General features: G+C 34.2%; 1 protein-coding gene across 3 annotated transcripts in view; it reads left to right on the forward strand.

Moving 5' to 3' along the window:
• LOC129005887 (protein phosphatase Slingshot) overlaps nucleotides 1-12,358 on the forward strand; it is a 219,935-nt gene that overhangs the window by 160,862 nt on the left and 46,715 nt on the right. For all 3 annotated transcript variants that reach the window (XM_054434934.1, XM_054434926.1, XM_054434943.1), the window contains 2 exons: nucleotides 3,784-3,959; nucleotides 6,118-6,183. In XM_054434934.1, coding sequence (XP_054290909.1) covers nucleotides 3,784-3,959; nucleotides 6,118-6,183 — 242 coding nt within the window. The remainder of the gene's footprint in view (nucleotides 1-3,783; nucleotides 3,960-6,117; nucleotides 6,184-12,358) is intronic.

Consider the following 12,358-nt stretch of genomic DNA (forward strand, 5'->3'; position numbering starts at 1 on the left):
ACACAACTTGATGATGATAGGTCGCTACCAGCTACCGTCAGCGAATGACTCAGTAAACATTGAAGGGGCCCCCAGGCTGTGGCTGTGACTATCCTGTCATCGTCATGTTGCTATTGACCGCTGCTGCGGCGCGGGCCAATACTGCCGTTACACAACTTGATGATGATAGGTCGCTACCAGCTACCGTCAGCGAATGACTCATTGAACAGTGAAGGGGCCCCCAGGCGTTGGCTGTGGATCGTATCTCGTCTGTTACATGTAAACAAAACATTACCTGCCTCCGCCTCCAACTAAACTGATGAAATGAGCGACACATTTCAACATTTCAATGCCGCTTGATTGTAGGATTTAGACAGTCCACACAGCATACTGAATACAATTATATGCTAGATTGTAGGTTGAATTTCCTCGTTCCACAAATAAACATCATGAATTGTCGTGAAATGCCTAGTCAGTTTTAAAACCTCAATATATATTTTAAAGTACATTTGCTGAGAGACTGGGTTTTATTCATTGCTGAAAGACTGTTTCACAGTTTAATTTACCGTACGTTTATACTCGTGCGTTTGGATTGTTTTAAGAATGTTATCAAGCTTTAGTTTTTTGTTTAATTTTTTTAAGAACACAAGCTCAATTTTGTGTTGTCCTTCAGTTTAGTCATTTCTGAATTTATTTTTTGATGGCGACGAAAGTAATTAGTTTTCCCCCGGATGGCGTGATATGACAAAAAACGGCTGGCATAGTCAATGCTGAAACATGACAGGTAAAGAATCCTCCATTTGTAAAACTTGCTCCATTCTCAACTTCTCGCTACAGTACTTTACTACACGACAAGATGATTGTTGGACTAGGTATGTTTTTACCATTTTTTGTCACCATCATGTAACCACTCAGACTGACTAGTTCGTGTAGTTTGCTTAGTTTGACCCTGTCGCTGGCTGTTCTTTGTCCGTCGACCTTTCTCCACAGTTCCGTGTTGTGATATAAAACTCTTGGGACGATGACTAACGCGGCGTGGTACCGCTATGTGCATTAGCCTTGACAGTAGCAAAGTAAACACGACAGTGGACAGCTTCTTGCTTATTATTGTATGTTTTGAGGTAATACCTAGTTAAGCTATAGCGGGTATCAGAACCACGTGGTCGGCGGCTCTCGGCTCTGCGCTACAGTTTGTAGTCACAGGGCCGCCCGCCGTCCTCAACTAGATTTATCGCGCCATTGTAGGCAAATTACTGAGACGGAGTGCTCTAAATGAACTTGTCACAGAGCTACACTGATGCATTTACTCCACGTACCATTGAAGTCACTGTGCAGTTATGTTGTACCATTGATTTATATTATAAACATTGGATAGTAAGCCTAGCATGCTTCATACAGTAGGCCTATGTTTGAAAACGAGGTTTACGGCGGGTTTTGTTAGCTGCTAAATTTTGGTAATTAGCTGCCGCACGGCTGCGGGATTTTTAATGTCATGCGCGTTTTCTTTCTCCCATGTTTTCGACAAGGTAATTTTCCTAGGACTGAAATATTCAATTGCGCATTTTTTGTATGCATGAACCGCAACTAGTGTATATAATTCTAGTAAAACTGTTTATCCTCAACCAGGAGATGGTAGAAGCAAGTTGATCGTCAGTCAGTGTCAGTGTCAGCTGTTGACAGTCAAGGTCAAAGTATGTTGTGGTTGTAGTCATGTTTATCGCGCGACGTCCAGCCCACACGTAACCCGATTACAGCTGATAGTTTACTGGACATGTCGAGGTTCAAGGATGTATGATCGCCGTCCTACGAGAAACTGATCTATTGGTGCAAACCTGATTGGCCCTATTGCAACCCAACTGTTTGCATGCACCAAACATGCTACAATAAAACCCGGGCTATAGAATACATTAGCCCCAAATAAAACAAACAAAAATTAAAATACTATATAACCACAGAAACAAGTATAAAATGCATGACAGTTTTTTCCCCCAAATTCAGTAATATAAGGAAATTTTGTTCAAACTTTTGGTTCAGAGTAGTAGGGGAAATAAGAAAGTGCCCAGAATATTTGTGTATATTTATTAGTTTATAATTTAATTGATCACCTTATCATAAACCCCATTTATTGATGGTAAGTGGTATAACCTTTTGTTACTTAAGCTTACATTTTCAAGCCACAATTAGTTGGCACAAATCAACAAAAAGCTTCAGTTGCACAATGCCTTGTCCACTTGAACTAAGAGGGTTTCCTTGTCACTTTAGATTTTTTGTTGTTGGTGATTGATTCAACTAGTCACTAAGGTACTTGCAAATGGTCTTCTGTGTTTGTGGGGAAATGTTTACAACTAGGCTAACCAAACTATGGACCATGTTATTGTGTTGCTACCTTTATTCATAAACTGATATTTTATTAGGACACTAGCTTGGAGTTTGAGAAACTAAATTTAATTTGTTAAGTTTATCAGTTCATGTTAAACAAGAGTATACAGTTGACAAAAGCTTCAAAAAATTTGGAATATTTTTCAGCAATTCAACTGGGTTTTGTATTTCTAGCCATCCAGCACAAACGCCTATGTGGCATCAATGAAAAAAAAACATGACACAGAGCACTGTTTAAAGAACATTTCAAAATGTGAAAATGTGAACTAAAAGACACATGGGCAGTCAAGTGTACAATAATGGCGCCAATAAGGCAGGAATCCACCATGTAGTCTAAGCCCTTGTTCTACAAGATTTTTGTCAGGATTTCTCATACCTTTTGGGGAACCTGGTAATAACTAATGGAAAGACATTTTCAGTCCAATACTAGAGGATCCATGCTGCTCCACAGCATTAAAATACGTAATATCCGAGAAATAATCAAATTTATGATTTTTGATTGAGTAATACAGTAACATGACCTTAACTGATTCAAACAATCAAAAGCTCAAATTAGAACCCATAATTTACGGATTTCTTTTAGTCCAAAACTTATAAAAACATAAACAGTACTGGAGCTATTGAGTTTTAATCACAGAAAAACCTTATGAAAAAAAAATTATGTTAGTTGTTCACCTTGCGTTTGTTTGAAACTCGTCCCATTTGAATAAATTAATAGCCAAAATAAAAGTCGGTATTTCACTCAAGATTCTTAGAAAAAACTTACAGGATTATATAGTTATTACTGGTGAAATACATCTTAAATTGAAGTGAGAATTTGAAAATGAGTCAAATTATGGTTTTTGGTCGAGTAATACAGTAGGTATATATGCCGATGCTTGATGGCAAATCTGTGCGTGCATACCTTCAATTTGAGACCTCAATCATGAAAATCGGTCAGGTAGAAGAGCCAAACGAACTCGGCAAAGAGAAACAAAATTTAACTCCCTTAAGAAATACATGGAGAGCAAATTTTGTTTACGTATAAACCGAGTTAGACTATAGATAATTATATGATGATACTTGATGGCAAATCTGTGCATGCATACCTTCAATTTGAGACCTCAATCATGAAAATCGGTCAGGTAGAAGAGCCAAACGAACTCGTAAAAGAGAAACATAATTTATTTCCCATAAGAAATACATGGAAAGGAAATTTCCTTTACGTATAAACCGAGTGAGACTATAGATAATTATATGATGATACTTGATGGCAAATCTGTGCATGCATACCTTCAATTTGAGACCTCAATCATGAAAATCGGTCAGGTAGAAGAGCCAAACGAACTCGGAAAAGAAAAACCAATTTTTTAAAATATATAAGATATATATCTGTATTTTGAATTCTTCAACTTGTTGCTAATGATATGCGATTGTTTGTTTCAGGCTGTGAAGCTGGAGAGTGTGCATGTACAGAGGACCAGATACCTGGTGGTGGTGTCTTGTATGGGTCGCCAGGGGGAGGAGAGTTGTTTGTTAGGGATAGACTGCAATGAAAAAACTACTGTGGGGCTGGTGCTCAAAGTGCTGGCAGATACGACCATCAGACTGGACGGCGACGGGTGAGTAAACATCAAAGTGCAACTAAATAAACTTACTCAAATTAAGTATATGCCCTCATCAACCCATCCTCCCCAAATGGTTTAGTTTGCAGAATACTCCTCACTTCCCCTTTCAGTCCCCACTTTCTCATATCCCTCTGGACCTGGTCCTAAACTCTTGGCTTTGGGTCTTTCACCTGCTTTTGTGCCTTCAGGACCATTTCATAGTTGTTTTTTTCCCTTTTTTTTGTACTATTGAGTCTTCTTTTTTCCAAATGTGTCTAGTCCGTTGTAACCTTAGGCTTTTTCTGTCCATTATAGCAGGATCTCTGTGGTGGGTTTCAGAATTGTGATTGACCATCCAAACTCCATCTTTTTTTAAGTTGGGCCGAAGATGATTTTAAGAACCTTGTTTTCAAAAACTTGCACATTCCTGTCTGCCTTCGTTTTCATGATACAGGTTTCTGAACCATATAGCAGTAGACATCCAACAATTATTTTATAGAGCCTTTTTTTTTGGAGCATGAGAGAAGTCTTGATATATGCAGCATATCCACTTTATTACTGTAGCTTATTCTGCTGGTAGTTTCTAGTTCTTATGAGTTATTATGTGTAAGTGTAAAACTAGATATATAAAATTGTTGACTTTTTCTCAATTATTGCTCCTAGCCCCAGTATAGGCTCTGTCATCCACTGATTAGCATAATAAATATTGTTTTTTTCTTTCTTCTTCAATTGTGCTTTATTCTTCTCTATTCTCAACAGCAAAATAAGTCAGGGCTATGATGTCCTATCTCAAAGAACCAGACTGAGTGGTATTATTCTCTGGTGATATTAGCTGTTCTATTATGTTCAGCTTTCGTATTAGGACTTTCATCCAATTTATTTTTTTCCTTGGTATGATTTACTTTGTCCCTCTTACTTTTTTACATGATTGGCCTTAGTTGTCAAGTACACAATCCAACCAATAATAGCAAAGGAACTGAACCAATTGTTTGTAACATATTGGTTTGTAAACACACATACTTTCCTAATTATCGGGAATCCTCTCTTAATATAATTTTTTTACTATATTTTTATTTTTTTTTTGCTGTGGCTCCCTAAGGAGATTGTGTTTCTCTCTTTGTAAATTTTAAGCATGTTGACAAATTTTAAATCTGATGAAAGGTTATTATAACGGGATTATAAGTGTTGTTGAAAGGTTTATTGCGGACATTTTCCATCACAATGATAAATACAATATAAACATCGTTTCGGGACTTTAAATCTGATCCTGTCTTCAAGGAAAAAAACTTAAATAACTCATTACAGCTAACAATATACAGCACCCAACAAAAGTTGGAATACACTACAGAGAGTAAGTCAAAATGTAAAACATAGCCAATCACAAAAGACAAAAATCTATGTAGTTCGGATTGCTTGACCATTAGGCTTCAGTCTCATTGGTGGCACCATTGTGATTAGTGTTCCACTGTTGTAAGCAATATACCCTATTACAATTGTTTATTTTCCTACAGATAGATTTTTTTTGTGTCTTGTGATTGATAATATTTTGCAATTTGTATCATGACTTGACTGCTATACAGTACATATACTTCACTGCTACTCTCTGTAGTTTATTTTAACTTAGGTTTGATTTTGTGTGTTGTTAGTTTTAATGAGGTAGTTGTGTTTTTTTTTTCCTGAAACAATGTGTATTGTATTTTACCATTGTGATAGAAAATGTCCACAATAAACCACAACATAAACTCACCATTATCAACGATGAACTTCAAACAAAGAGGTGTTGATTAGGTTTTAAGACTATGGACTTATGTTAACTTATTGCTCACATACAGACTTCGCCCATGTGGGGTCCACCCACTTTTTAAATTGTATATTCTGTATCACTGTTTTTTTTTTTTTTCTATAAATAACATTTCTATAAATAAAACTATTATGATTGGATTTAAATAAACAAGCAAATTTAATGAACTTATCTTGACAACTTATATCATAACATAAAAATTTCTTGAATTAAACTTTTACACTCCCCATACAAAGACTAATGTGTTTAACTCCCTCCCATTGAAAATGTTTGTTTGACTACTGTAAAATTGTCATTATGTTGATAGGCTGGGAGTTTAAAGGAGATATAGAATATATCTTGACAATACCTTATACATGATGTCTGTTACAGGGGATTCAGTGTGACTGTTTGTGGCAGATGTCACATATTCAAGCCAGTCTCTGTCCAAGCCATGTGGTGAGTTAATCTTGTGTGCCTCATTTTATATTGTGATCATATTTTTTTCTACATTTTCGAATGAGATCAAAAACACTATTTACTCAGCTAGGTAAGTATCTAATGAAAAATTTGTGAAAGATTAATGTATATCTTTTCTGCCTATTACTGACACGTCTTGGCTAACCACCCTTCTGAATGCAATCATCTCCAAAGTCTCAAAATCTTTGGAAACAACTGTCAAATAAAGAATGATAGGGATATAATAATTAATTGGCAATAAATTATACATTTAGAACAAGATCCAACAATAGGCGGTATGCAGCTTGTCCATCAGCAGTAGGCTTTGTTAAATACATATCACACCGATGTGAGTAGATTAACTCCTGGAAAGTGGTATGGATCACAGATCAATCGTATTACTAAGTGGTTCTATAAGTCATAATGTAACGGTTGTGTGATAAACTTACAATTTCCCCAGTTAATTTTAATTATTGTGAATAGAGAATTTTTTTTAATATTTCAATTTTTATCAAGCCACTCTAACACAATATATGTTTTTGTAAATCCTTCCTGAACAAAATAAGTATAACCAGTTGCATTTGGCCGGGTGAGATGTCCAGCTGACAGATAATCTATGCGGAAGTAAATCAACACATAATGGCATCAATCAAGCGTTGGAGGAACACTCTGAGATAATCTGAGAACTGGTTCAGCCAGTGTAATACATGCAAATAAACAGGGATCATGTGAAAGCTCAGGTGAAACTCCTCTATATAGGAGGCAGATCAGTGCTGTAATTGTTGCAGGGGTCAGTGAAAGTGGTGACCACCCTTGTATTGTGGGCTCTCTAGCTCTGTTCAATTGAAATTATCGTAAAACTAAAAAGCTGGTTTTTATTCTAAAACAGATTTCTATTAATTAGAGGTCGGGAAAATACAATTTTGTTTTGTTCTTACAAGTTTTAAAATCCAGTCAAAGCTGTGCCTTTGGTATACAGTAGTAAAAATCACACAACTCTTCAAACCAGTGATATAGTGGGAATAGGAGGCAAGTCCCTTACATTATAGGGTTGGGTGACCCTCTACTAAAACTAAAATATATTAAAATTGTACTGTTAAAACCATTTTTTCAGGCAATCAAGGTTACCCACATCGCGGTCCTGACATTTCACACTTTCCACATCGCAAAGGGGGTAAATTTCAAACATTGTTCAAATTTGGAGTTTGAGTGTAACATAGACGATTCAATTATTGGTTTTTTTTATCAAAAGGTCTCATAGGTAAAAGTAATAGTCCAGAGAGCCGAAATTCCCGGACTGGTGCTGGCAACAGACCTCCTAGGATCCATTTAGCTACCCTGTTGGACTATTAAAATATAGGCTGTTAACTTCTCCTGCCTTCTGAATATTGCATCCAACAAATTTAGTTGAACTGAATAAGTCTAAACATGTAAACACTAGTGAGTAATGTCTATCTAACTGTAAACACTTATGTTATCAAGTTGGGTTGTGATAACCCAGTGTTTCACGTCATTTCTGTGTTTTACTAGTTTAAAGTTCCCCTACTATCAAGCAGTTGACAATGAATGAAAATATCACTCAAAACAAAGGTTGATACTGTTTAAAAAACACTAACTATGGTTGATTTATTAAAGTAAATACAAATCATAACCGATAGTAAAATAAGTGCATCTTAGTTTATTTTGTTGAAATTTGCAACTATTTCAGTGGATGTTTATTTATATTTTTTTCAGTAAATATATTTAATGTTCTATTTCATAATGACCACCATCATTTTGGCTTCATCAAGAATAGAAACCCTTAAAAGAATTGTTTTTTTAAATTCATAAGGAATTTTTGGCTAACAGGCTTAACTTATATGAATGGTCCACCCTGGCGACAGGAACATAAAACTTAAAGAAGAGAAACATAAAGTTAGTATACATGAGAGTTTTAATATTTCAATATATCTGATGGAATTTCCAGTTAAAGAAGTTATACATTCAAAAGAAAGATTACTCCGACCTCTAATGTCTCCAACCTCTTTCTTTCTCTGGTTCAAGCTCTTTTGATCTCAAACCAGTTGAAAATAAAGTCAATGACAGTGAAGTATTGTAACTTTATAGTGTAAAGGTTTTGTGTTTCTTGTACCCTGGTGGACTCTTTCCCATTCAGGAAAACGAGTTATCCAAGCAACATTTTTGAAACCTAGGTCCTTTAGCTATGTATTTGATCCTTAACCTGTATAATGAAATTCATTTTCCACTATTTATTTTCTTGTTGTTCAGAATGTAGTTCATATTTGATAACCTCAGTAATGCCTGTAAAATCATGACAACAATGTTTATAATTCTCCAAGTAATATATGTGAACGAATGAGTATCGCACATTTTTATTGGTTTTGAGAAATAATGGAAATGCTTAAAGTACAATATTACATCACTAAATGTATAATAAAAAGGGATTTGATGTATTTACTGATGAATCAATTGTCAAGGTGACTAGGGCAGGTTCAGTGGACTTAGCTGTTGCCTTATATGTCCAGACAATCCAATCACCAGATAAGGCCAAGACTTGTTCTGTGAAACTCACACTCATCCTACTATCACAGATTGCTCTCAAAGTTTAAATCATCATCTGTTTATAATCTTAATGTTAAAGCTGCGGATCGTGAGCAACAACAGTAAAACGATTTTTTTTATCTACATATTGGTTACTTTGTCATAAATCTACAAGCAATTTGTGTTGATCTTTGCTATTTAATTGCTCTCTCTATACATGTATTTTTTACCATATAATTAATTGATTGCTTTCATAGATCTTGCAGCTTATCAGGAAAAACCCACCTATACAGCTAGATGTTCATTCATTTTAATGACATCATGAAAAATATGCCTGTTTTAGTGAATTTCCCATATAGGGAATAAACGATTACCATAGGTCTCATGGTAAGACCTGGACCCGGGACTGATTTACTTTTTCGTTTTTATGTACCCAGAGGCCAAAATCACTTTCAGTCCCTATTCATATATATTTATATGTAATGTCTGTTGGCACAATAACTCAAGCAAAGATTATCCATTTTTGATGAAATGTTGTACAAATGTGTACGTTGGTTTGAAAGAGATCGCAAACCAGCATGATCAGACCATGGAAAAGGGGGTTTTATGGGGTTAAAATGATCTTTTCATTTTTTACCCGCATAACAAAAAATGTCCTAATTTCATCCCAAACCAATTTGAAGAACTTAAAAAATCAATGACTTTGTTATAATGTTATTTTACAGTTATGTTATTGGTTATGGAAAAAATTCAAAAATTGTCAGTAGAAAATTGTCATGTTATTATTTTAGGGAATAGGTAAACTGTTATTATTTGCTTGTTTATGGATTTCACTAATTTATTAATATTTTACTAAAACACGCTTTATTTTACCCTCCCTGTAGCAGCAAGCCTAGGTACTCAATAAACCTAATGTTGTTTAAATAGATTTCAGTGAAAATCAAATCAGGCAAATGGAAATTCGCTCAGACTACCTACGTGTTACTTTACTAATGTTAAGGTTTAGTAATCTGTGTCACTGTGTCAAAATCATAAAGCACTATATTTATCCACATAATATGATGATTTACATTTTGTAGTCATTGTACACATAAAAACATTTAAATCGCAGAACAAACCATACTCGTTTGTTAAAATAGGTTAGCAAATATTATTTATATTATAATTATATTTGTATCAATCAAAGTAGTTTAATCACAAATAATAGAGTTCATTGAAAAGTAGTTTACTGTATTGCCTGTGGTTTGATTTGTCAAATAAACTGTTGCGGTATGTAGCATAGTACAGGAGCCTCCAATGTTACAGGACGGCTAGTCCATAATCAATATTGTACCAGCCTGTACAAGGATTTGCCATCCCATCTGTTCCTCACTTTATAGCCTACCTTCTTTATTGAATACTTTCATACAGAGTATAAGGTGTTATCTTCTTTTAATATAAACAAGGTGTTAGCCCGTCCTACGTACGGGAGTCAGTTAAAACTGTGTAGGCTTATAATTCAGAACAGCTAGTTTACACATATAAAGACAAATTTTATTGCAGCCTACAGTAGAAAGAGTAATTATCAATTGAGAAGTGTGTAGGCCTAGTCAATGATATCACCTTCCATTGCATACCTGCCTCTTCCATAATCAATATCACCACAATACAATTACTCATACTATACACAATTTCCAGTAGGTCTGAATTGAAACTCCCTAAAATAAAACGAAAACATCCAATAAAATTCATGGTACACATAATTATGTTGGTGTCCTGACATCATTAAACGAATCGTCCACACATCCTTTATATCAATTTCACTGCACAAATTGCTAAATAAATAAGTGTAAACAAAGAAAAGTAAACAAAACAACATATTAGTTTGTTTTATAAACAGCTGAGTCAAAAATAAAATAATATTCATTTGAACAAAAGAACTGGTCACATGTTGAAGGAATTTAATAAGTAAAAACGCTAGTAAAGTTAGTGACGTAATTAATTGTCTATGTTTATAATCCATTCAGTTATCAGTTCTAATATCCATTATAATTAAACCACCCTCATTGAATCAATGTGCATTGTAATTCCCCATATTCATTTATTTAAACTATACAAATATTCAGTCTCCAAACGTAACCACACACGCCAAACAACTTTTTAGATTTCATAAAAGGATGGTTAATCTAATTGCAGTATTGTATGTTAATGATGACGTTGTGTTCAATCTATGTCATTCATTTGTATATCCTTGGATAAAACCCGTCTGAGTTTGTGGTGGTAATTTAAAATCGTATTCCTGAGGATTCTTGATCTCCATCTTTATGACATCAATATTTCCGGGCCTAATCCAAACAAAGTTCAAGCATTCAAAAACATTGATTGTAAACAAAAAGCTGCCAAGATGAATTAAAACATGAACAAATTGTGATTTTCCTACCCTTTCCAAAAAGGTTGAGCAGTAAAATAATTTGCATATATTTTTTTAAACTCGTGTACAGAGCCTCGACTTGTACACATCGATGGTGTTCTTTATCTCGGTGGTCTACTAATCTTACTTATTTCCTATGATCGATGACAAATTATATTGCACTAAAACAAACCAAAGATTACAAAGATTACTTAAAAAAATAATTTGAAGATCCTAGTATTTTACCATGCATATTTAAATAATCCGTCATCCTCTTATCGAAGGATTGAACGTATCAATGATTAGCATTACACATAGTATAAATAAGTCAACCCTTAGTGTCTTTTAATTTGATCCAAATGCTGAATTTGTGTAACAAATGCTGAAAGTTACCAAAACTACTTAATGAAGCAAACAAAACATCTGTCCTCCTGGATCAAATCAGAAAAAGCTATTAACTGCTGAATGTTTACAGCTGTTATGTTAAGCAAATGATGTTATACCAAAAGCTAGTTTAGAATCTTAGCGTCAGCTGCTAGACTTTACAAAAATTAAAAGTTAATTTCTAAATAACTGGGACCCTAAACTAAAATTATGGCTTCGACATTCCCTAGTTCTCAAAATTATCTTTCTTTCAACACAAAAATCATGAAAATCCGTCGAGTGGTTGATTCAGAATCGTGAAATAAAAAACCTTACGTTTTAATATTATAGACAATTTACCATGCATTGATGTATGTTATAAAAAAATTTAATCTGAATACTATAATTTTAAAATATTGTATTTTACAATTTGTTTTCTTTTGAGTAAATATATAGAAACATAAATGCACTGACTTAATATATGTATATCTGTTAACCAATGTATGTTTAATGAGTTTAAAACCCTCACCTAAGAATCCAAAGTCATATTGCATCTTTCTTGCAAATTGTTTCACAAATCAAAACTGTTATATATTATTCATCTTATAACACAGCAGTATTATCGCCATCGGAGCTCTACAAAGACAATATCAGCTGAAGTGTTTGATTGAGGTTCTCAAGAGTGAGTGTTCTCAAGTCTGAGTAGTTGATTTAAGTATTTTACTTATCTCCGTCAATCATTCTTCTAAGAATGGAAACATCATTTAGTGAAATCATAAAAATTGTGTTACTCTTTATTGTTACTAATATTGGATTTTTAAATTCAATGTTCTGGGTAACAACAATAAAGTATGTAAGATTCATTAATTGTATTTTCCTACA

This window comes from Macrosteles quadrilineatus, unplaced genomic scaffold (genome assembly GCF_028750875.1).
Source record: "Macrosteles quadrilineatus isolate MER2022 unplaced genomic scaffold, UCM_ALF_1.0 Scaffold_1__1_contigs__length_201487025, whole genome shotgun sequence".
NCBI lineage: Eukaryota > Metazoa > Arthropoda > Insecta > Hemiptera > Cicadellidae > Macrosteles > Macrosteles quadrilineatus.